Below are 26,185 nucleotides of genomic sequence, written 5' to 3'. Positions count from 1 at the left end.
GGCGATGGCTCTGGGAAAGCCACAAGCCATTTTCCAAACCAGCAGTTACTGCGTTCCCTAACTGCAAAGCTTCTGCCACGCTGTCATGTATGACTTGACACACCACGAGGCGCTGCTTTTTGCACCCTATGAAAACCCATGTCTTAGGGACTGCATGGGAAGAAGGACCTCTGTCTAAATCTTCCAGTACCTGGGCAACAGTAAGTAGTAATGCTTCTTTTGTCAGGGGAGAAAAATACTGTGTATGATTTTATTTTTCTTGGCTGCAACCTGCCGATGCAAAGCAGCAGCAGAGCAAGCTTGGCAGCCTCATGGGCCTGTCAGGTCCCCAAGAGCAGCCCTTGCTTAAATAAGAGGATCCTGTCCTCAGGACCACTGAAAATGAGCCAGTGAAAGGTCCAGAATGGAAATGGTGTCACTCAAGCCTCCACCAGCCAGTTGCATGGGCCGAGAGGTGCCGCTGGCTGGAGACGTAGTGTCTCTGCGGCTGAATTAAACGCTGTGTTAAGCAGCTGCTCTCCTGACTAGCCTCCACACTTTCTGTGCTGTTACTAACACCTACCTGTGCCTGGTTAGATAGGTCTTGTCTGCACAGGTTGGTACATGACAAGGTTATGCAGGAGTTCACTACGATTTACAGCCCCTCGCCCGCTACCAGAGCCTTCCTTGTGCTTTGTCCAGTCCACTGCTACCCTGCTACCGCTTCTCAGATGGGGCTCACTTTACCCCCACTGCTCCATCACCTCGCTGTCCGCCCGGCCTAAGCGTCACTGTCTTCCCTTTCTCTCTCTGTGTTAGATCTCTTTTTGTCTTTCAAAGTTGGATTTTGCAAACTTGCTGGGTCTTCTTACTCGGGGTGGCTGGGAATGGGTTATGGGAAGGGGCTGCATCAGTCTGCCTTCATGTCTTGCTTTCTCTTGAATTTTGTAATTGCATTGAACTGGATCTTTATCCAAGCAGCAGAAAGCATTTGGAGGGCTTTCCATCAGCACTATATAAATAAAAATGCATCAGAATAGATTGGATTGTTGCTTCTTATATCTGCTTCCCTATTTTGTTTTTGACAGGTCTTGACACCCACACACACGCTCCTTGCTCAGACTCAGCTAGATCTGCTTTTTTGTCTGCTTTGATTTTTTGGCAGGATTTTCCATGCCTCATACCTTTTCCCCTTACAGAGAGTTTCAGGACCTCTTTCTCTGGTCTTTATCTCCTAGGCCTCGTGCCCGTACACTCTCCATACTGATGGGTCTTACCAGGCCCATCATTAAAACATCACAGGGGTGAACACCACACCCTCCTACCAGCCCTGAAACAGGGAAGCTGCTGCTGCTGGCTCCTGATCTCCTTTGCAACTCCACTGGGTCTAACGTCTCTCCCCTGCTTCAGTCTGCACTTCTGACTGCAAAGGGGTGGAACCAAGCAAAGAATCTGCAACAGGTAACGTACGTAATGGATTCACCCTTTTTTCCCCCCAGTTGAATGTGCATGAGCGGGTCCTGATGTCTTCAAGTGAATTCACGGTTTGAGAGGCTTGCTTCCTTTTTTAATTTGTGCACCATTTTTAACGCTACATATCCATCACAAACGTTTCCTGTGTGCATTCAAAAACTGGTATTTGGTATTCAATAGTGTTGTAAGTATTTAATTAAGTCTTGAGGAATTGCTTGTGATCCTGAAGCGGATGAGTATACAAATACCTGTCATACATAGTGTGGTTTTTAATAGTTACAGGTGCAGTCTTGAAATTCGCTTTTCATGAGTATTTGCGCTGGAAGAACTTGGTTGACTGAATGAGTGCATAGAAGCGACCCAAGAACAAAGTAGTAGAATGCACTTTAAAAAAAAAAAATCACTATTTTAGAAAGTCAATTTTAAAATTGCCCAACTCTATACATAAGCACTGGAGAGAAAACAAGCACGTGTACGAGCCAAAGCCTCCCCCTTGTGCTTGCCATGCTCTGTACCAGTACATGGAAGCAGAAACGCAGCCAGGCGCCGCAGCAGGGCTGACAGGCACTGCCGGTGAGGGGTTCGGGCCGGGCAGAGGCCGCAACGCCCGGCCCCGGGGCCCGGTGAGCTGGCAGACGGCCGCAGATCCACAACATGGCTGCCGATCCCCGCCGCCGGACGACGCCCCGTGCTCCCCTCCTCCTCCTCACCTCGCGCATGCGCAGTCCCGCCTCGGCACCGGGGACTCGTCATGACAGGCAAGGAGCGCCTTAACCGGGCGGAAGTGACGGATAACTTAAGGGCGGAAGCGATGCAAAACTCCGCTTCCAGCTCGGCGCCGGGGCGTGGTTGGCTCGCGGCAGGTGAGGGGCGCGAGGCGCGGCCGAGGGGGGCGTGGCCGGGGCCGGGCCCTCCTCCCCGCCCCGGTTCGGTGCTCGGTGCGGGGGTTCCGGCGACCGGGGCGGGCCCTGGCGGTGCTGGCGTAAGGCGGCGCGGTGGGGTGAGGAAGAGCTGTGGTTGGGCCCGAGGGGTTCCTCCTGCGGGGCCTGAGCGGGGCGGTGGGCGCCGGCAGGGCCCTGTAAGCGCCTGCGAGGGTCCCCGCGGGGTCTGCGGCCTGTCAGCCACCGGGGAGGTGATTCTGGTGGCCGCAGGGTCCCGCCGTGAAGGACCCGGTCAGGTCTTGGGGAGAAGAGCTTAGTAATGTGACATGAGAGTCATACGGCACCAGTTTGGGTGGGAAAACGCATTTAGAAAATCTTTTGTTAAGCTTCTTGTGCCGTGCTTCAGTGTTGAGCCGTGAAATAGGTTGGAAAACCTGTCAGGCAGGCATGGGGCATGGAAATCTCAGGTTGGTGGTGATGCAAGGGGCGCTTGGAGTCAACATAGCGCTTCGGGGACTGGGAAGGGTGATGCCTTCTCTCCATGTGGGTTAGCTACCCTGCACGGATAGGCAGGTAGGTGCTGCAGCCTGAAGGGAGTCATGGAAAAGAGAAAAAGGTGTCCAAGTTAGAGGGTCAGAGGGCTCTGGGATGTGGGTTACATAATTTTTACTCAGAAAGGTAGTTGTTGGGGGTTTATGCTATTCCAAGTACCGACTGATTACTATTAACTGTCAGCTAATCCAAAGAACGGCACAGATTATAAAAACCGTAACTTCTAGTCCATCAGTGCGTCAACACAGTTTGTTACCTGGACTACTGGCAAATCAGTTTTAATATGGATTGCCTTTAAGTTGCGCAAGGACATGTTCCTCACTCCCAAGCTGGCAGCTGTGGTGATGTATCTATTTGTCCAATAAAAACACATTGTCGGTGTTTGCAAGTGACCCCAAATGCTGTTGTGATAAATGCATTATTTTATTTTTTTTTCGTGTTCAATATAAAGAATGAGTCAGCCAGCAGTAAAAAGACCACAGGGCTACTAGACCTAGCTGTGCACATAAAGAAAGGCTGCCGATGGATGTAGTGAATATTGTGAATCCATATCCAGCAGTGCTGATCATTGTTAGGATTTATTTTTGTAATCAACAGAAGTCCTGCTGTGGTGACAGAACTTTTTTTGTTTTTAAATGGTGTGGTTCAAATGTTGAGTGGTTGGACAGCACCTGGATTTTTCCAGAGGCCTCTTTCAGAAGAGGAGGCTTTTCATCCCTGCGGAGAGTAGGCTAATTCTCAGCTCTGCTCAATTCTACGATGCAGCTTCCAGCAATGAGGGTGGGATAGTGCCGGCTGTGGTTGTGTCATTTCACGTGATTCAAGCAAATGTCAGCTAGGAGTTGGCTTGAGTTGACCTATTTATTTCATTTAGGTTGCACAGCGGGTGTTGCTGGCAGTGATTTGCAGGCCGGATTGACCTATCTTGGAGTAGATGAGGTAGAAGCTAAAACTGTCTCTATTTCTTGCCAGTTCTCTGAAATACAGAGCCTTCTTGAGCAGTGAAAGGAAGTGGAGCGGATAGTGCTGCTTTTGCCAGAGGCAAGGCCTGGAAGCAAAGTGACTTAGGCATGTCCTTGCAGAGGCTTTCTGTTTTCTGGGGAATTGGAGGTGCTCCAGTCAACTCTCCCTTGCTTAGACTTTCTTTTAGGAAGGTTAGCTGAGGGCTGATAAGTTCTCCCGATATTTAATTACGTTTTTCTTGTCTGAGTAGTAAAGCTGGGATGTAAAGGCTAACCAATATACCTCTGTATTCCTGGGATGCTTTGGCTGGGGGAGAAACAGCCACACGTCCAAAGAGCCCTCAGGCAGAAAAACACCTGAGGCACTCCCAAAGCAGCACAGGCTGCTGGTTGTAGCATCTGCCCTTCTTCTATCATTCTGGATATTTAAACTGAGTTTTTAATCTTCATTCCTTCAGATAAAAAGTGCAGTTCTCTTCTCTCAATTCAGGAGTTCATTGGCAAGAAAACTGAAAGCAGATAATCCCTGGGAGCTGCTCTGCAGTCTGGGCTCTGGTAATAGCAGGTAACAATAGTCGCTGCACGCTCAGCCTGAGCAGTAAAGGAGAGGGGTAGAAATTGAGTTCTGGGGAAAGATAGTGCTGAGATAAGCCTGAAAGCAGGGCAGATTTTTTTTTATAATTTTTTTTAAGATTAAAGATAGTGTGCAGAGGAAAAAGAGGATTATGTCTGAAATTGTGATGTTTCCTGTGGCCATGGTGTTTGAGCTTGAAGGGAATATTTTTTATCACTCAAAAGCTATTTCTATAGTGAATCAGCTCTGCTTAGACCCCTTCACAAAATAACCTGTGCCAGAAAATAGTCCATCCAGCAGTTTGTTTAGTAGGTTATTGATTCCCTAGGTGTCTGTCTTGTGACCCAGCTTTTTGTCAGCTCCTGTCATCCAGGCCACCCTGTAGAGATATTCTTCCTAGCAAATGTGAACAGGCTTAAAACACTTCCATATAGTGAGTGAGTTCCCCTCTTGTCATCTTGCAGGAACGCAAACATCCCTTTTGCTTTTGAATGCATAAAATGGGCAGGAACTGGTTTGGTTGCCAGTTTGGTTTGGTTGTTGCCTTCATTAAATATCTCAGGGTCTGTCGTAACACAGTGCGTGTGGGGTATGGGTGCTGTAAAACTCTAGAACTTTGGAGCAGAGGGTACTGAATGTGGAGGTGAAAAATAGGACGTTGCTAGTTAGGGTTTGTGGCAGCAAGATGTGGCAATGGTTAGATCTGTAGTTAAGGTTCACTTTGCAGGAGACTGAAGCTGATTTGCATCAGAAAATTGGAAAAATTAACTCGATTTTTTTTTTAGGGAAGTGCTGTGTTTTTGGAAGTACATATTCATTGCTGTGGTCTGATAGTAAGATTATGCACCTCCTCATTTTTCTGAACAAAACATCCTGGAGGAAGCTCTACAGTAGCGTTTGAGCTAGACTGGTTTTGAAACTCCAGTATGTCGGAGAACTTACTGCAGGGAAATGGCCCTCGAAGGGACTTCTGCCATAGCCAGTGGCTTCTGTGTACTTTAGGCGTACAAAACCAAAGTACCCCCATTTAGGAGATTGAATGAAGAGCTGTGCCTGGATGTTTGGGCTCGGATTCTCAGCCTTACCTTTGATGTCTGTACTGTAGGTGTAGCCAAGCCATTTGCTTAGGCTTCTTTTATAATAAATAGTGAGAGGAAGGGAAGGCAGGCCATTAGCACAGCGCTTTTGGTCAGTTTTAGACGGCTGGCTTAGAATCAGATCAATTGTTCATTAGAGCGTCTGATTGTCTCCATTAATGGTGAAAGCCAAAGGTGACAGTTGCAGAGTGGGTTATCTGATTAACTTTAGATATCAACATCTGTCCATCAAAATGAGCTTTATGTATCTAGCTGAAGGAAATCAATTTCAGCCTGTGCTTAGAGGACAGGACTTTCGCTGCAAGGTGATGCAGTCTATAGCTTGGCGCCTTGTGGCAGTAAGGACTGCTGTCTATGCTTTGCAAAGCAGAGCTCTGTGTTGAGGGGGAATGTTGTCTCAGACACGAGTAGCTTAGAGGCCATCTTAGCTTGTGGAGCTGAGAGGATTGAAGTGCACCTCTAAATTCTTTTAAGCTTCTAACTTTCAGATTCTCTTCAAAGAAATAATTTCATGTAATAGCATTCTGTCTTCTGGAGAGTTGATATAATTTGATTTTACATGAACCATGTTTAAATGTCAGCTATTTTGCAATTTGCCAGGGAGTTGCCATATGCTATTGTAAAGCTGGACTCCAAGGTCTCAAATTTTGAGTCTTTCTCTTTAGCCTAAGTAAGAGGGCAGTGTAGTATGTGACAAACCAACAAATCTAAGTGGCTCCGAGTATTTTTCAGGGAAAGGGAGGGTCTCCGTTTGAGAATGATCACAAAGTCTGTTCGTGTATTGGTTCAGGCCCATGCTTATTTGATCAAAGAGACAATGCTGCTGGTGGGAAACCACATCCTCCAGTTCATGTGTATTTACTTACCTGTCAGTAATGTCTTTGCCTTAATGTCATATTGCTTATAGATTTCATCTGTCTTTAGTAGTTGCAATACCTACTGTGTCTTTCAAAGGAATGTGTCTGAGCCAAAGGTGTTAACAGGCCCTGGCTTCTTGAGAGAGGCTGCCTTAAGTACTGGGCTCATGCTTTCAGAAGCAGATTTTTGACAGGCCACTGCTTTTTCTTTGGTAGCTCTGGGTGCTCAGGAAGGGACATTATTCTGGAAACAGCAGGATAGGACAAAGAAGTAAGTAACAATGGGTGTTTCTTGGTCTCTGGCACAGCCTGTGGTCTAGTGAGACATGTTCCTGTCAGGCATCCAATTTACAGAAACTGTGTCAGTAAGCTGCTCTTTACTGCAAAGCAACTTGTTTCTTGTGTTCCTTCTGCCACTTAGGGAATTAACTGGGGGGGGGTGAAAACACTTTGGGGGTTTTGGATGCAAGATTCATACCAGAGTCTCTCTTGCTGTTTCCAAAAGTAAATATCTTCATAGCATTACCTTAATACCTTTTTCTAGTACAATGTTTGTAGTTGGTAGATTGAGTGAAACATATATTTCAGATTGAATGGATCTTGGGCAACTTTCATCCAGATTCCAAGGTATGTCAGGTTGAATTAAATGGCTCCCAGTAGTACATAGATTCAGCTAGCAAAAAGACACCTAGCACTGTAGCTGACATCGTGGTGCAATACAGTGTTCTTATGGTACCCAGATGTGTGAGATACCACCTATGTGGTAACTGCCAGTAATTCCACACTATTTGGATGTGGAGAACTGAGCAGAGTTATATCACTGAGTAGTTAGTGGCTGCTTACCAGTGCAGCAGAAAAAGCTTTTCCTTTTCCTGCAGCTGCTGCTAGGACAGATGAGGTGAGACTGCTTCAGTGATGGAATCCACTCCTGCCATTTCCAAGCAGAATATGGGTCTGCAAGGCCAGGATGCAGCGTGCGCGAAATGCAGTGCGAGTCCCCGAGTCCTGCAGAGCATCAGGTCAGGCTCCTCAGTGCTCTGCTGTTCCTGCAGGGCCGTGGTGTGATGTGGGAGGCTGACTCCTTTCAAAAAGATCTTGGCTGTTCAGGCAGCTCCATATCGATGAGTGACTTCTGAAAGTATTGGCATGTAGCAGGAGATGCCTTTTCAGATTAATTTTCTATACAGACTGGTTCTCTGGTGGTTGTGCTTCTGAGATTGCTGTATTGTAAGGACAGGCTGAAAGTAGGAGGTTGATCACACTGAGTAAGTATCTCTCATTCTAAAGCTGGACTAGAGGAGCAGAAATGGCTTTTACAGCTGTGGGTAGGTTAATTTTGTGATATAGATGTGGCCATGATGTGCTCCTGCTGCTCTGAGTGGGAGGGAGAGCGACAGCTTCTAAAGCTTCTCACCTTCCTGCACCCCTTGCCAATCTTGGTGCCTGAGGAGCTCCAGCTGCCCAGTTTAATTCACTCATTGAGAGGGGGCAGGGTGGGACATCTGGAATGGAGAGCTCTCTTGCTCCAGAAGTGGTACTGGGAAATAAAATCCTAACCAATGCCAGACCCTCCAAAGATGGAGAAACCCCACTCCTCATAGCTTTGTCTAAAATAGGTACTAGAGGTCTTGAGACCCAAAGCAGTAATGTCTACAACAGAGTTAGAGGATTGCTACTATGAGACGTCTAGTAACATGAGCACCTTGGTGGAGTATAGCCTGCTACGGGGCCTAATTATGGCCTTGTTAATGTTTTCTTTCATCACTGTCTTCCAGCCTTCAGATGGTGATTAGACCTATTTATAGGGGCAGAGTTCCTTAATATTCAGCACGGTGCACCTCTTGCCAATCAAATCAGTACCATCTGCATCTTTGATTGCTGCTTAATAACACTGTAGTACGTGGTTAATTAAAAAATATAAATAGACTTTTCATCCTCTTAACTTATCGAAGTGCTTCTCTCCTCCTCCCCTCCTCTCCCTCACCCCCCCAAAAAAGGTAAGTTTGTCTTAGCACAGGGGCTGCGGTGAGCCTCTTGTCTCACTGCTGGAAATACATTTGCTATCCTACCCAGGGTAGCTACCTATTGTGTGCTCTACTGGAGGACTAAATTTCAACCCCTCCAGCGAATGTCAACACAGGGCGGAACGATCACTTGCTGCACAATGAAATAGGACTTACATCTAGGCTCTTGTGCTGCATATACCACCAGAGTGTAAGCAACTTCTAGCTTTCGTTTCAGTTGCGTGTCTACATTTGTGTGAGTGCATGTGTACACGCTGCCTTATCCTGTCCCCTAACAGGAGGAGCATATGCAATGACATGTTTTGCTTTTCTAGCATTTTAAGTCTCTTTTTAAAATAGAGTTCCCTGGCTTTGCAGCTGGTAAACTCATAGGAGTGTGCTCTGTCTATGGAGGGCGAGGAGATAAAATTGTCTTCCCCCCCCCCCCCCCCCCCCGAGGGGTTCCTTCTGATATGTTGTTGGAATGTCCTCTGGGCAAGCTTCTAGTACGTCCTAGGTATGACTTGAATATGCCAGCAGATTTGATCATGATTTGAATTTGTGTGGGAAACCTGTGTGGAAAGTAGAGAATGAGGACGATGTAGTAATATATTAAGTACGGTACTACAGAGTACCATAGTTAAATGTAGAGCAGTAGAAGTTTGTGATGAGACACACAGCAGACATTGTAGCAGCTGGGAGCTTTGTGAGCTCTAAAAGCTGCATTTAAGTATTGCAAGCAATGTGCTGATGTAGTGTGCTAGGTTGAAGCCGAGGAAAGTGGGAATAACTGAGGTCAGTTCTTGTCAGCCAGGATGGAACAACATTTGTCCAGGTAAACATGGTAGGAAGTATTATGTGTAAGAAATCACTGTTAGTGAGGAATTTGGGATGACTTCTCACTGTGAAGCAAGTTATGCGTGTGACATTCCTCTGTCAGAGGAGACAGCCCCTTGTGATAAGCTGTGCCCAAAGCCTGTCTCTACTCCATCTTTTGAGTGTGTTTAATCTTAACCTGTAGTTCATTTTTGACTTGGTCTGTTCCCATTGTGGAACCATCCTGGTGGTAGTGGTGTAGTGGTATGTGGTGGGCGATATGCAGACTTGTGTTTTATTGTGTACTGCTGGTCTCTGCATTCTTGCATTGATCTTTTATCCACGTCCTGCAAAGGAGAGACATAGGGCTAGAGACAGCCTGTTGCTTCTTTTTGGAGATGTTACTGCATGTGGGAATTAAAGGCCTTTAGTTCATGCTGCCTTTCCAGTGCAGTGACCGAAGCAGCAGCACAGTAATTGCTGAAGCAGCGCTTGTATCTTTGAAGAATACACACTGATTTTTTTCAAAGTATTTAAGCCCTCTTCTCCCCTGAACCCCCTCTTTTTTAGTCCCTTGGAGCACATTAAGGAGGGAGGTATTGTTCATGTTTTGCTTTATTCTCCCTTTATTTTCATAGCACAGCATGCATCTGCTAAGTGCTTGTATATAGCTTTACAGTCTTTGCCTGTGGTGAGGGCAGGCAAATTATTTTCTTAATATTGCCTATGTTCATTGCCTTCAAAAATTAAGATATTTTAAGGTTGTGGGGGTTTTTTGTTTGTAGATCATCAACTCAGTGATAGGTCCTCCATAGAGCAATATTTTCTAAATAACTTAGAGGAATCTTGCATCTGTTGCAGCCTCTGTTTGCTCTGTAACAAGTTCTCTTGGGCTTAGCCTTGACATAAGGAGTTTTATTCTTGGGTCCACGGGGAAGTAACCCAAGAGGTGAACAAAGTAGGTGGAGTGTTTCTCTACCTATCCAGAGCAGTGAATTGTATACTTCCTTCTCTGGGTTCGGAGCTACAAATCTCTATGTAGCCATCAGAGTATTAGACCTGCCCATGATGACTGAACAGTATGACCGGTTGTTGGTTCCAGACACCTAAAAACCCTGGAGCGCTCAGCCTGTATCTATCTTTGTGTAAGCCTTTTGGAAAGGTGAGGCAGACTGATGGAGGCTGTTGTTGCATTTTCCACTGCTGCTATTTCACTCAGCATTTGCTAGTGTGAACGTTGGAACTGAGAGGGAGAGCAGCTTTGGGTACAGAGGGGTAGCCACCAGCCCTGATGAGCTTTCTACCAGCTTGCTTGAGGTTAAAGGCATACACAGCGTACGGCAAAAGTGCAAATCCAAGCAGTTGCTAGCTCTAGTCAGAACTTCCAAATCAGGATATGGCACTCCTAAGCAGGTGGTGCAGTGAGAAAACAACCTTTTTCTCTTTGTTTGCAATTTAATAAGGCACATGAGGTTATTACATAACACCAGAACGCATTTGTCTTGATCATGAAAGTTGTCATAGAAAAAAAAGTTCAATAAAGAGTGACTGGAGCCCCCAGATGCTGCAACTCTTTTTTCCAGAGCCTCTTTGATCACAAAAAAAGAGCCATGTTGCTATTTCTTCTGCCTTGTGTGACCCACAGGTGGTCACACTGCTAATGAGTAAATCTCTTGGGTGATTTGAAATCTGCTCTTCTGAATCATACTTGCTTTGGGTTTTATATGCCTGTTTCTCACTGTAGCATCTGAGTATTTCATGTCAGCCGCCATAATTCCAGGATGCTGTGCCTTCTGCTGAAACATGCCAGCTCCCTCTTTAAGATTCTGGAGTGATACTAGAACCAGGTTGTTGCTTTGTGGAAGTCACTTCCACATGTAAGATACAGGCAGTTTATTTGCACCTTTGGTGTGAATGTTACGTGAAGGTTTGGCATCCGTTGGGCAGGGTGGAAGAGCTGAGATACTTCTGATCCACAGCATTGCTGATAATGGAGCATGGCAAGGAAATGTGCTGCTTCCTCCTCAGTGCAGTGGAGGTTGAGATAAAGGAAGAGTCAGTCTTGCTGAGTGACATTCAGTGTTTGCTTTCCTTCCAGACTTTTGTTGGGAATACTTTGAATTTTCCCTATTAAGATCTTCCTTGTTTCTGCAGTCCCTGTGTGTTATGGGAAGCAATTCTGCTTTTATTCTACTAATATGGTCAGGCCTTTACTCAAAGTATTTCTAAAACTGGCTTGTTTCTCCAGTTAGTTTGGTCACAAGAGGTAATAAGTAGCAGCTGTAGCATGGGATTTTGCCAGAGTCTAGTCATTCAGAAGGCGGTTGCTGTTCTTCCTCTTTCTTGCTATAAATATCTAATTTGTTACCTTGCACGGAAAGAATTGTCTCTTGTATCTGTCTCTGATGGCAGTTCCCACAGAGTCTACCACATTTCTCTAATGTGTTTTTTTTTTTAGGAAAGGTGAGAATCTGGAGCTCGCGTGAGAGGCTGCGTTGAGAACCTGTGAAACAAGTTTACTGGCAGCTGAATTGTGACAGTGAGAGCAGGAGCACCTGGAGTTTTTCCTGTTTTCCCCACTGCTGTGTGCTCCTCTGCAAGGGAGCAGTGGGTCCTGGAGAACAGTCTGCAGCTTCTGAGTGTGAGGAAAAAAATGGTTTGGTAGTAGGTAGGGGAGTGCTGCTTCTGAGTGTGAGCATCTGTCAGTCAGCAGCTGAACTGAGCTTGGCTTTAGAAAGGTCACTAAGAGAATTAGGATTGGTGAGAGTCTGGGAAATCATACTAGGGCTGTATAATCTCATCTGGCCTGGAGAGGAGAAAAGCTTGGCCTTCTCATTCTGTGGGGCATCATTACCATTACACAGTAACGGTTTTGATAGTGAAGCAAGTTTAAGAAGTCCCTTTCTTGCCCCTGCTTCCCACTCTATATCATGACTGGGCAATTACAGCTGTTTTTCTGGCTGCCGTAAATTGGGTCATTGAACTGATCTGAGTTAAAAATAGGCATCCCAAACATCAGCAGCATTGATGCAACAGAAGAGTTGTGACCAGTGGCAGGGAAGATCATAAACTTGTTTTGCTGCTGGAGCCAAAGTGTCTCATAACTGCACACTCGCTGTGATATCTGGTCGCTTTGTTCCGCATTGTCAGTTAAACAGTAGATTTGAAAGCAAAAGGGGTCAAGCATGGTTGTGGTCAGCAGAATAGAAAATGCCATCTCAAAATTAGCTGTACTCCTCTCAGATTAACTTATATGCTTTACAACTCTAAATAATAATTTCCTGCCTGCTGAATAGGCACAGTCAAGAAGACTAATCAGTGTGCAAACATTGCCGCTAAAGAGTGTGGATACAGAGTCTGGCTGCCAGTGATGCATGAAGTGAAACAGAATAGGTCTAGGCTTCCTGCAGCAGAGTCAGGTTTTCTGATGGCTGGGCTTGATTTTGCAAACTTCTATTCTGCAGAAAGGCTCCTAGGTTTCCTCCTTCTTTTACTTCTCATAAGATTCATTATTAAACACACCCCCTCCACCCCCCAAAAATAAAAACCCAACCACCCCCAACCCCGGCCCCCACCCAACAACAGCCACATTATATTTACAGAAAGTCTTTCCTAACCTGCTCTGGTAGGATCAGTAAGGACAAATTTGGAGAGGGTGGATGGTGTTTTTTAAATGTACAGGAATGGCTGCAGGCAAGTCTAATACGATGTCTTTTCATTTTGTGAAGCAGGATAGGGGATTTAAAGAATATGTGAAGACCCCTTCAATTTTCACCTATTAAACAGTTGGTTTATGCTGTAACTATCTCTTCAAGCTCTTGTTTTGTGAATTTCTCCAGTATAGGCTGTGTTTCTATGTTATTCTCAGCCTGCTCAGCTGTACAGGCTGGAATGCAGTTTGCACACAGCAGTGCTCCCTGGACTAGTTCCTGCAGACCTCCAAGTGCCGTGGAGGGAATGCGTTGTGTCCTGAGATAGCTCTGTCTCTTTCTGATAACTTACTTTTCGATCTTCTATTTTTTTGCTTCTCTTCAGCTTAATGAATATTTTCTTGTATGGATGTACAGCACTGTGTGATGAAACCCTGTAATGAGCAGCTGTAGATTGTGGTTTTTTACAGTCTGAGTGAGCAAGACACACAGAAAAAAACAAGTTTGAAGGAGTCATGTAGGCCTAGCAGCAGAGTTTGGGTTAGAAGACTGTTTGGATGCTCTATTCATTAACCAGGCTGTCCTAACAGTAATGTATTACTGTTACATTACATTAATGTAATTAATGTATGTACTATTTCTAACATGTTCATAGAAACAGATTTCTTCTCAGTATCCTCCTTGGTGTCCCAGGAATTTTTTTGCTGTTTTTGTGAGCAAAAGCATGGGAGGCAGGCTCTTTGGGAATTGCTGAGGAAGAGGTGAGCAAGACTGGCAGGATGGAAAAAAGGGTGATGCATGGCCTTCTTGTGGCTGAACTGCAGAGCAGTGGGATTGGCCCAGCTGCATCCAGGATCATGCATACTGCTCTGGTGCATGTGTTGAACGTGACTGAAAGATTTCAGTGTCTGTTTAGATTTTATACGTGAAAGGACCCTACAATAAGGAGGCTTCTTTCAAGATAGGTACTAAGGAAAAACACAGCCACCAGAAGCAATCAGCAGCTCCCAGGAGTCTCGGAATGGAAGAACTCTCATTAACCTGCTTGGAGCAAGGGCATGTGTGCACATGCATGCCCTGTGATTTCATAGCTGCTGTTCTTGGAAGGGAGCGGTGGTTGTGTTTCTTGGAGCAGAAGTGTGAGATGAATTACTGCATTTTACTAATAAGGTTGAATTACTTGAAATATATCCATCTGGAATATGAGGATGGGAGGAGCGGACAGCGTTATTTCTGATGAATGTTATCACCACCCTGAACTGACTTTGCTCCGAAGTGTGGCCCTTGTTTTCAGCACAGTACTGAGCAGATATTTGTTAAGTATCATGCTAAAAATAAAATTGTAGTTCCCAAAAGCATTCAGATAAGCAAGAGACTCCCATCTCACTGTAGCTGCCTTGGATTTACTAAAAATCCAATATGTCAACCTTACTACTTGTCCCTTTCTCCTCAGCTCACCAATTCCCTTGCAAACGCTTTCCTAAAATAATTAGAGGAGCAGAGAGTGGAAGTCCCTGAATAAAAGCTGTAATAAAGTGGAAGTGTGTTTACTGTAATGACCTGTTTGCTCTTTCTTCTAGGCACAATGGCTACAGTAGCCCAGAAGCACTTTTTGGAAGGGCAGACGTACTCAGTGCCCCTGATCCAACCGGACTTACGCAGGGAGGAGGCTGTTCAGCAGGTGGCAGATGCACTTCAGTATCTGCAAAAGGTGTCGGGTGATATCTTCAACAGGTACGGTGCTGTCACATGGGGATTGGGGGATTGGCATTTAGCAATAGGAAAGAGAGTGCTGTGGTAAGGTTGCAGCAGTCAAAGGGCATTGCATTGGCAAGCAATGGAAGTTCAGAAAAGGAATAAAGAAGGACCAGATGCACTTCAATAAAGCTTTATTAGATTCTGGTCTGTCAATGTTAAGCATAATGAAATGGCTGCAGTTAGCCAGAGGTTTGTTGTTATTAATTTTTTATTCAGTGGCAGAGTCCCACAAATTGCATTACCACTTCTGCTGCAGTTATCCTTTATTCCCTCTTGCTTATGTTTTAAATGGGAGACTTTCTTATTTAGAGTATCTTTTTAAGTCTGTGCTTGGAGCAGTGGAGTAGGAAATGTGTCTTCTGATCTCTTGGACTTACAATCCATTCTCTTCTTGCTTTCAATTTTTTGCACTTCACTTTTTGTATGTTGGGAGGGCTGAGCCCATGAGAGTGTCTGTTCTTCTTACCAGTCTCATAATCCATCTCAACTGATCTCTTCGGGGATTCAGCCCAGCCTTGTCACCTCTTGCATATGGTCATCTTTAGGATTGGGTTGATAAGACCACCTATATAGCAGACTAGAGACATTCCTATGTTGGCCTGCAAATGATGGTAGATGGCATCGGATGAAAAAAAGTCACCACGCTATCTTTGATACCTCAGTGCCCTGAGATGGCGTATGGTATCATTGGTGTGGAAACAGATCAGCATTTATCTTCTTATAGTCTGATTAGCAAAAGTAATTGCTCTGGTTTCAGTGGTATTGTGACTACTTAGTTTGATTTATTATGGTGTGAGCAGGACTGTGGCATTCTTTTTTCTTTTGATTTTTTTGTTTGTTTTTTGAAAGACAGACTGAAGTTCTTATATTTTTGATAGCAATGCTTTGAAGGGCAGTCTCTGGGGAAAGGGAAAGCACTAAGGCTGAGCTCAAGTCATTGAAGCAAATAAAGGCTTTTCATTGGAATGGTCTTTATTTGGGCAAGGGCTCCTGAGAAAGGGCCAGGAGTGTGTAGGCTGAATTAGGTTGAATACAGGGTCTCATTCTTTTGTGCACTTCTCAGTATGGGAACTCTTCATGATTTAAGACTGGGAGAGGGCTTTCTAGAGCTGCCAGAAACATGTGGAAGGCACCTTTCAAACTTGGGACTGGTTGGCAGTGGTGTCCTTCGCTGTGGGACAAATAAAGCTATTAATAAAACCAGGAGTGGTTCCTTCCCCATCTATTTTTTAATTTTATTTTATTTTTTTCCCCTCGCTGCTTTATAACACAGTACCCTGTAATTTCCCCGGGGAGACAAGCATGCTGTTTTGTATGCAAATCACTCCTGAGTCCTGAACAGTGACTGTGATGCTGTTCCCTCGCTCTTTGGTGCACTCATGACTTTTAATTACCAATTTTTTCCAACAACAGAGGAGGCTTCATTGGGCTCTTTGTTTGCTTTGCCTTTCCTCTGAGTTCTCAGCTCTCTGATATAATTAATAATGATTTAGAATTATGCAGGCGTCTGATTAAAAGTTCCATGACCTTGGTGGTTCCATGCCAATCAAGGGGCAAAGCTTTCAAGGTGAGAACTTTGCCACTTAGTGAAGAGTGACCTTTTATCTTCCCTTTCCTGAGATAAGGCAGCTCTATCTTCTGTTTCCAGGAAGCAGCTGCCTTATCTGGGGAAGCTGACTGTTCTGATCTGCAAAACAGCAGCTTGCAGTGTTGATGGAGAGGAAACTTGTTCAATATGGCAGACTCAGCTGACTGTGTCAATCTCATTACTTCAGTACTACTAGGATGCAGATGTTCTGGGCTTGTTTTGTGGGAAGACTTGGATTGGTACAGTGTTTTTGAGTGGCAAGCCAATTTGTAATGTGTTGAAGGTGGAATGAGTGTCTCTTACTCTCTATGGCAGATGGAATCTTTCACAACCAGATCTTTTTCCCTACGTTAGCTCTTCAAAGCTTCTGCTTTGAGTTGTTGCTGACATGGCAATTGAGTATGAATTCTTAAAACTAGCATGTCCATCCATTGTGCAAGGACGGCAAGCTTTTTCTCTGTTTATTTGGAAACTGTCTGGAGGCAACTGTGGTGCTGTTGTGGCTGTAGAAGAATTATTCCATGGGCCAATTAGTGGCTGTGCAGAAGCAGCAGTGGTGAAAAGTTCCTGTGGATTCAGTCTTAAGGGGACACAAGAAAGATACCTTTGCATCTGGAGATTTGGGAGAAAGAAGATAAGCAGCTTTCCACCCTTTCCCCCTAGTTTGGGGAACCTGTGAAATAACCCATGAGACAAGTCTCTGCCAAGTTGTCTTATTTCCAAATGCTCTCAAACAAGCTGACTTGCTGTTAAGTGTAACCAGCAAGTTTCATGGCGAATGAGGCACTTTGCACTTCTGAGACCCAGAGCAGACCCACTGGGAACAGCCTTGGAGAGTAGGTTTAACAACTCATAGCAGCTAAACTTCCTTTGTACCTTGCTAACAGTGCACCTGGACTGCGATCTGGAATCCCTAAGAAATCCCTAAGAAAGAATCCCTAAGAAAGAGCCGGGGGTAGCCCAGCATCCCTCTTTGTCATAGTCCTAACCCTTGAGAGCAGGGACCCCATCTGGCCTCTTCCACACAGAGAACAGTGAAGTACCACATCCTGCAGAGGGAGAGCACTGACCTCATCAGGCTCTTGGCTGCGGGCAGCACAGGTTGATGTCTTAGGTCAGTACTGTCAACAGTCCCGTCCTGTTAGGAAGTCCTGCCTTCTGGGTGCTGATATCAATACTGGGAGGAGATCAAGAGGCTGCATGTACTTTCCAGGCTTGTGTTTTGGAATGATGGAACTTTTGACCTTGTGTATGTTAACCGAATTCATGTAATTAATCTGCTGTGGAAGCTGCAGGAAAGATCAGACTCATTGCCTGTAGCTACTGAGATTTTAATACATACCGTTACAGCCCAGAAACATAAATATTCTTACATAGGCAATCTGACATAATATCTATATGAGTTTAACTCCTGGACTTTTAAGGAGGGCTTTTAATATAGGTCACAGGAGGCAGAATGACCAAATTAAACACTCAATTAACTGGTGGTCTTTCATCTATTCATTTCATCATTACCAACATTTGCTGGGTGACAGCTTGTTGGAATTGTGTACTGTGGAATTTTTTACAGGAATGTTGTTTTGATAAGTACTTCAGATACATGGTGGGTTTAGCTAGGCTTGCCCTTTGGGATCTCTCCGTTTCTGAGGAGAATTTTTGTTGCCAGAAGATGTTAACCTCTAATATGTCAGAGTGTACACTTTTTGTATTACAGATTTTTGCAAAATTTCCTATGCAAGTTATCTCATGGAGTCTTATAGCAGTAGAAAGAAAACAAGTACTTGGGGTTGGAATGTTGTTATCAAGGTCCTGGTCTCCTTTGCCAGTGATCCAGCCACAAGTTGTCCAATATACAAAATTTCTCATCCTGTGCTTCTTTTTTTCAGTTTAAGGAAGAATTTCTGTGTTGATCTTTTTAAAGATCTTTATTCAGAGTCTTTGGCTTGTCTGGAATAGTATTTTGCTAAACAGGCATATCCTTCTTGCTCCTCCCCAATTAGATTCAAATTAATTTCATATTAAATATTTGAAAAGGGCTTTGATATTAAGCAAGGATTTAACTGAGAGCCACATTTCTGAAAGCGGTAGTTGGAAAACAAGCACTGTGGAAATGCTGTTAAGTATGGGGAAGAAGTCTGGTAAGTGCGTGATTAAGGAAGATAAGAAGAGGCTGGCTGGTCAGCAGAGCTGTAAGGGATGTTTGGGACAGGAGCAGGGTTGAGGTGCAAGCAGTCCTGAAATTGAAAACACAGACAAAACCTTAATCACGAGGTGCATTTGGGTGTTTCCCCTTGTTTTAAACTTATTACTGTGATTAGTCACGATGATCAGATGGAAATGGGTGACTGAATTTCTCCATAAGAATGTGCTTGATTTAGGAGGTCTGTGGAATGTATTGTTAAGTGTTCATGGAAACTTGCAAAGTAGGGTCTTGCTGCAAGCTGTACTGTGTTGTTTGTTGTACATGTGGCTATGGGATGCAGCTTGGAGCTCAAACACTGCATTGTAGTTGTTCCTGTGCTGGCTGTAAGAGTTTGATCTTACCACGAGGAGAGCTGTCAAGAGGGCTTCATCATGATGGGTCATCATTCAGGTAAGTTTACACCAGGAGGCTGGCAGTAGCATAGGGAATCAGTTTTTCTCCAGTTAATTTGAGAGTGATACAGCTCTTGCTAAGCAATGAGTCATCTCATGGTACATTGAAGTTATTCAGAGGCCATCTGAGAGAGGATTCTAGGTCTAGTTTCATTTCAGAGACCTCTCTTGAGGGGCTGTAAGAGCATTTGCTGCCAGGAAGATTAAGCAGAAACAGTGAGGTAGAGGAGTGAGTGGATGGTCCTGCAAACATGAGGACGTGGAGAGGGAGGAACTTTGCATGCAGATATTGGTTATTGTAGAAGCATGTCCAAGTAATGTGGATTTTATTTTTTTTTTTTAAGTGTAGCACACACTTCGTAAGAAACCGCTCTTTTGTTCTAGCCCTCGTGGTCCTCTGGAAGCTAAATTTGAAAGCTCATAAAGATGTAGCTTGAGAGAGGTTCCCAAACTATTGGGAAGACTTTAGGAGGTGGCATATGGGGGTCAGATCAGCATGCCTTGAAGGTTGGTGGAAGCTGGCAGTAGCAAGCGTCCTAGGCCCTCAAAAGGAGGGGAAGGGATAGTGATTATTCTGCAGGAGTCTAGTTTACAACTCTTTCTGGATGCTGCTAAAATCCCTAAGCTTAAATTCTTGTGGGATCTGAGGCCCAGGTTCAATTCAGATGCCTTGACAGCCCATGGAGTGGGGCAGCGAATGGGAAGGGGCACAGATAGAGCTGTCACAGCTTGAAATGAAATGGGAATAGTAGGAAAGAGGAGACTGAATGGTATTAAGTCATTAAAAGATTAGTACTTCAAAATGAAACAAACATGGTGGAGAACTAGCAAGACAGGATTCTTGCTCATCTCAGGAAGCGCTGAAAATCTTTGTTTTTTGGACTTCCAGAGATTAAATGTGTCTTTTGAAGGAGAGGAGCAGAATGCTAAATGTGATTCTGCAAGCAAGGTGCTTTTTATGGCATTGTCATTGAAATGTAGTGATGGTTACTTAAGCCCTTGCTCTAAGTCTACTAACAACAGCTCTTCCACATCAGTTTCTTTCACTAGCAGTCTGTTTATCTTTGAATCCCATTCACCTAAAAGGAGGGTTATCAATCTGTTCTGCCTTAAGTGATTGCAAGGCAGTCTTGAACTTGATAAAAGCTGTAGCCTTCTGTACACTAACAAGGCCTTCAGCATAGTTTAAAACGAGCAATTTAAAGAAATGATTGAAGTGCTTCACCTTCAATACCCTCCTCCAAGCAGACTTAAACTTTTTGCACTTAATAGCAGGTCTGCAAATAGTGGTGCATTTTAATGAATAACTAAAAGATTCAGTGCTGGCATTAATGCAAAATGTTTCTCAAAGCATGAGATGAGTTTGCGTTCACTACAGAAAATGTTCTGTGGGGAGGAAGGGCTCTTAATGCTTGATTCTACATCTGAAAAGAGAATGATGGAATATTGTGTCCAGGGTGCTGAAATGGCCATCCAGGAGCACAAAGGAAAGTCTTGCCCGTATCTGCAGTCACTAAAAAGAAAATGAGTGGTTTAGGTGCAGTCATGCTAAACTGCTGATATGTCAGTTTGCTGTAAGTAGTAAAAAAAAGGGAAGGAAAATGCAAAAGTTGCAGGAGAAATGTTCTCTCGCTTCTGGAATTTGGTCTCAAAGCTGCATAGCTAAAGGAGGCAGGAAACCATTTCAGACTTAATGGAGCTCTTGAGAGGATTCTCTCCACTCTTACAGGGCCTTACGTGGTAGTGGAATATCTAGTGGAAACATGAGACAGTTTGATCAAAAGAGATGGCATGTGCAATAGGAAGGGCAAACAGTAGGGAGAAACTTAGGTAACTTTGGTACACCTGGCTTGTTGTTTTATTTTAGTTTGTGGGTTTTTTTAACCCTGACAGGGTGCGCTCTTGTTTGTACTGTGTGCCTTGTTGGAGAAAACTTAACATTGAGTAACAGCTTTCAAGTTCTGGTGAAGTAATTCTCTCCCTGGTCCTTAAAGCCAGGACAAGACAGACTCCCTGAGAAAGCATGTAAGAGGTTCGACAGTAGGAAGAAGTGTAGGATGCACCTCCCTATGTAAGTGCAACTCGGTAGCTGGGAAAATATCCAGTAGAATATGCATTGTGGTTTGACCTTCCTGAGGCCTGAGTCTGTTTCTTCCTCTCTGTACAACTTTTATTCTGCTTTTGCAACTCTAGGGAGACCAGAACCATTCTCAGAAGGAGGATTTGCTACTCCTCAAGGAGTGAAGGAGTGATACTGAATGATAACAGAGGCCAGTAAAGTTGCCGTTTCAGTAAAGGAGGGCTTTGCTTTGAAGGTATTTGGCTTATTTCCTTTGTTTGGTGATGAGCAAGTGGAAGTCCCACCTGAGCTTCTAGAGGATTGATTATGGCAACGCTGTCATTTGTAACAGCGATGTTACTGTCTGCAACTGTATGAGTTGCATTTCCTGAAAAGAAGTGTCCCAGGAGTCTGTGATAAACCTTAATACACTTGAAAATAAGTTCCTGATAGCATAGGAACTTCTTGCTGTGCAGATTCTTTTCATGCAGAACTTTGCATCTTGAAAAAAATCATTAATCAAGAAAACATTTGGTCCAATTGCATCAGTTCATAGTGGCTTTCTGACTTAATTTGCTTTGCTTTTTGTTCATATTTTTTGTGTCTGTAGCCTAAAATCCATTTACTACCATCTATAGACTCCCTATGGCTCAGCAAAACTTTTCTAAAATGTCTAAAGAGCTATGATTTTAGCATGAGAGATGCCACATGTAGTAGCTATCATTGTTTTATTCAAAGGCCATGTTCCAAAAGAGGCAAAGCCAGTTTCAAAACAGTCTATGAAATAAAGCCTGTGGCAGGAAGGAGCAAAAGAAACAAATGTTAGACCTCTTTGTGGAAGTGAGAAGTCATTATCTTGATAAATACTACCTTCTTTCACCAATAATTACTTTAAAGCACAGTCAGTTTGAGGACAGAGCTGTGACTAAGTTGAAGGATGGATCACTTTGTATACCCCCAACTGCTAAAAATTGGCTTAAACTTTCATGAGCTTTTGTAACAAAAAGTACAGAGGTGCAGTTACACCTGCCTTTACTGCTTTAAGAAGTGGAAGCCCAAGAGGACCTCTCTGCTGTTGACAAGATATTAACTTTTTGCTTACTAAACTGTTTCTTGATTGAGAAGGTAGTGTGTGAATAGCCTGGAGGGAGCCCAAGCACTATGTAACTGCAGTGAAATAACCTTCTTTGAAGCCAAGTGCAGCAGGGTCTGAACCAGCTGATGCTGGTGGAGGCTTATGGACTTCAGAAATATTGCCTGATGCATTAATGCAGTGAGGTTTTTAAATGGCTGAAAGTTGTAATATCCTAGAGCATGAGAGCAATGTGTCCACAAATAATAATGGTGGTGATGTATCCATAATGATTTAAAGGCATGTGAGAAGAAAATTCCACACTGAAGCCTAAAGCAGGCTTTTATGCATAGCAAGAGCACTGAGAACCGATTGAGAAAGAAGTCGGAAAACTTGGCAGGGGATGGAAGTGGTGGTGATCTGTCCTCCTCACCATGTGCCAAAAAGACTTGTTCCAGTGAGCAATGCAACTCTTTACAATGGGACGAAGCATCCACCTTTGCATGTTTAAGTTAATTCTGAAGCCAAGGCTGCGTAGGCATGTTGACACCTGTTCTAGGATCATCTCTCGAATGTTGTTTCAGAGTTTTCTACCTGATTCATACAGATGTGAACATGTGAACCACTTGTACATGGTGTTCATAAATGCCTTAATGGTAGCATTGGTTTGGAGGAAGGCAGCAGTTCAGCGTGAGCACGGTGGGAAGGTGTGGTAGGGAGACACAGGGTAGGGGGTGGACGAGTTGGGCTACTCTGGACAGTTGTGGGTTGGAAGGATCCAGATCCACTTGATGGGAGATGCAGTGGCTGAGATTTTGTCGAGCAGTATCTACTAAGGCAGGAGGTGGCTGTTAATTGACAGAGATTTGGAAAAGATCTTATGAACTTCCCCATCCAGAGAGGCATTCCCTTCCCCCAGCCCCTTATCCCAAGTGGCTGTAGCTATTGCTCTCTGGAAATATCCAAGGAGAAACAGATCATAACAAGTCAGTGTGTGCCTTACAGCAAAAGAAATGTTCCCTTTTTTCTAGTTTGCCTGCAGGTTTGGCAATATTGTCAGATTCTCCCACTCTCCTTGACACAATTGCCATGTCTTTCTTTTCTTATACAAAGTGATAGCTCTACCTTCTCAACCAGCTTCAGAAGCTGGACTCTCATGCATGTGTTGGAGTCACTTTCTGTTCCTATGGATGCGTTTTGTCTACTCAGCCCTGGAGGAAGAGATGCAAATAAGTCACTTTGTTTTACAGGCATGACTTCATCAGGGATCTAGCGCGGAGAAAACTGTCTGGAAAATAACACTGAATGTCTTGAAATGTGTATTACAGCCCCCCCCCCCCCCCCCCCCCCCCCCCAATATAAGTGGGAATGTGCACACTGTGGGGAGAGTTGCGGGAGGAAATACCAGTGCCAAAGGTCTGTTCTTCACACTTGACTGGCGGATTATGTTCTCTTTCCATGGACCTTCTTTCTGACTAGCTGTGGTCCTGTCACTGGGCCTTTCCAAATGGGGTAGGTTTAGCGTTTGGGTGTAAATGCAATTGACAGTTAAGACAGAGCAGTGCTTTTGGAGGCAGCAGATCCATTTGCAGATGCTAATAAAGGAGTTCTTGGTTTTCCTTCCATCTAAATACCCCAGACAATCATTTTATTGAAGGAACCCCCCATGCTGTGCCATTAAGGAGAGGAGGGGATAAAAATTATTCTTGGAGCCAGGGATGAAGGGTTTGTATGGTAAAGTGTGTTAAAGAGAAACCCTGGGTGAGTAATTTAGTATCTTCTGAATAGGATTCCATTCTTAATTTATCCAAGAATATGATCCTTATTCTGGATGAATATATATTTTAAAAATGCAAATACCTGGGTTTACTTTACTTCTAGGACTTTCATTTAATTTCTACCATCAAAGTTGAATAAGAAGACGTGCTTGATGGGCTTAAGAAGCATAACAGGACATTCCTTTCAGAAGAGAAGGTAAAGCTGTTGCACTTCTGCTCTGTGGTAGCGCAGCAGGGATAGCCTTTCTGCTTATCTCTGAAATATATATAACATGCCAGTCGTTCCAGTAGCTCAGCACCAAGAAACTAGAAAGTTCATGGTCTCCACAGTTCAGTTCTCTCTGTCACTTTGGCCCAATGATTGGGCTTCTTTGGTTTTGCTTCAATGACCATACTTTCAACAGTGGCATCATGGATTTTGTTGATTCCAGAGGAAATTCAAACTTTGTGCGACTGTTTTGGAGTTGGGAGTTTCTCTCCCTCCCTCTGTTGGGTTACTGAACACCAGGCAGGGTTTGCTTTGTTCTTCCTAGCACATGGGTGATTTAGGGGCAAGGGGGATGGGTGGGAGGGGTAGGCAAACAACCCGATAGCCAAAATCATGCCCTTCATTATGCTTCATGCTTACTTTTAGCTGGGATGAGGGGATTAGATGCTGCTGAAGGCATTGGTCTGTGAAAACATTTATTATGTGAGTATGTCACAGGGTGAGTGATTAGGCTATTAAAATTTATGAATTTACAGTCCTAGCAGTTTTGGGGTGGGGAAGGAGGTTTGAAAAGTATGCTATACAAATTTGTTCTGGTATTATTGTGAAGCTAGTATTTCCATTCTTGATGCCTATTTGTGCATCACTATGTGGGGAAGGTGAGTCTTAAAAGGACAGTGAGGAAGATTAAATCATGTGTCTAGAACCGCTCTGAAGGTGATGTCTGATCACTGATGTGCCACAGACTGTTTCATTGAAATGACAGAGCAGCTGTCAGTCCAAGCAGAGAGGCATCTGCTCCTTGTTGCTGTTAGAAAAACCTCTGCCTGGGGCCTAAAGTTTTTTGGTGAAAAGTAACTAGAAATCCCTCAAGAAAGTAAGAAAGTGCTGTAATCACTCAGGAAAGGTGTTAGATAATGTGTCATAAAGAGTTACTCTCATTTGTTGAAGAAGCACTTGTGTTCAAATTAGCTTGTTGATGGGCATGTCAAAGAAGGTGCCTTTTGAGATTTGAGTGTGACTGCAATTGATTGTAGGAAAATGAAGTAACACTAAACAACCTCTGTTTCTGAAGAGCAAATATTTTTAAATAAAAAGCTCCATTTGCAAAAAATACAGAAAGAAACCTTTCCTTTAAGAGAAGGAGACCTGTTTTGAAAGAGAAGGATCTGTTATGAGAAGAAGTTCAAATTGGAAGTGTAGGTGAGAAAGGGAAAAGAGGTAGTTAGGAATGAGGTTTTATAATAGCAATGGGCTGATACACTTTCTTCGAAACAGCTATCTTACGTGGCTGGGCTTGTTTTCATTGTAGCAGAACTTTTGGGGAAACTTGGGAATCAGCACTGGTACTCAAAAGATGCTGAGGAGGATCATTAACTGCTGAACAGAAGCAGCAAGTGGCAACGCTCACAAGGGCAGAAGTATCTAATGGAAGGAAGAGTGGACGGGAATAGAAGAAATTTGACTGCGTTGTAAGCTGTTGAAAGTACAGTGATCACTGCAGTAAATATGATGAGCAGAAACACAGTATTGAGAGCAAAACAAAATGACCTGGATACTCCATAAGTCATCCTTCAAAAGATAGGTCATTTGCCAAGTATCTGATGACAACCTCAATAGGTCAGGACAAAGTGAGGAAAGGTCACAGAGGCAGACCCTTATTACGTGGTGGAAGTCAGAAAAGAACTAAGAGTTCAAGAGAATGAGAGGAAGGGATGAAGTGCAGTTGTCTTTGAGGGTTTCACAGTTGGTGAAACAGACTGCTTTATGGTAGCAAGTCCTGTTTCTTGGTTAGGCTTTCCTTCTGAATATGCAACTCCAATTGTGCAGGACAGTGGGTTTTATAGAGACTGATTTTAGTTGGTGACTGTTGTGTGATGACTAACTTGTAAATGATATCTCTTAAGTATGTTTTATTGAAAAGGGGACTGAAGGGTTCAACTTGTGGCGTGCACATCAAATTCTACGTGATTGTCAGCAGCTACTGGCAAGTGGGGAAAATTTAAAGCCAATGCAAAAACCTTTACCTTCAAACTTGTGTCTTCAATGTGGGGAGAGGGTATGTTTTGGATCCAGAGAAAGAAGTGGTGGTGGAGAGAATGGTCAGTGTTTTGCACCAGTGCTTGCTGGCTGTAGTTTATTCTAGAGAGCAGCTATGGGACAGATTTGGCAAAGGGGAGGCACTGAAGAATGTACAAGTACTCGCACAGGTGGTCTCAAACTCAGTAAAACTGAAAATTAAAAAACTACTGAAATGTAGGTGTTAAGTTCTGTGAATTAAAG

General features: G+C 44.0%; 1 protein-coding gene across 5 annotated transcripts in view; it reads left to right on the top strand.

The window, feature by feature from the left end:
* The first annotated feature begins 2,252 nt into the window (after positions 1–2,252).
* Positions 2,253–26,185, top strand: part of WASHC1 (WASH complex subunit 1) — a 44,306-nt gene continuing 20,373 nt past the window's right edge. Inside the window, exons 1-3 of one of the 5 annotated variants that reach the window (XM_064458098.1) lie at positions 2,253–2,315; positions 11,653–11,835; positions 14,425–14,578. In XM_064458098.1, coding sequence (XP_064314168.1) covers positions 14,430–14,578 — 149 coding nt within the window. In that variant the 5' untranslated portion in view covers positions 2,253–2,315; positions 11,653–11,835; positions 14,425–14,429. The other 4 variants (XM_064458097.1, XM_064458094.1, XM_064458096.1 and 1 more) reach the window with 4 other exon arrangements.

This window comes from Phalacrocorax carbo, chromosome 1 (genome assembly GCF_963921805.1).
Source record: "Phalacrocorax carbo chromosome 1, bPhaCar2.1, whole genome shotgun sequence".
Taxonomy (NCBI): Eukaryota; Metazoa; Chordata; class Aves; order Suliformes; family Phalacrocoracidae; genus Phalacrocorax; species Phalacrocorax carbo.
Note: the sequence above shows the minus strand (reverse complement) of the source record. Positions and strands in the feature narration are given on the sequence as shown.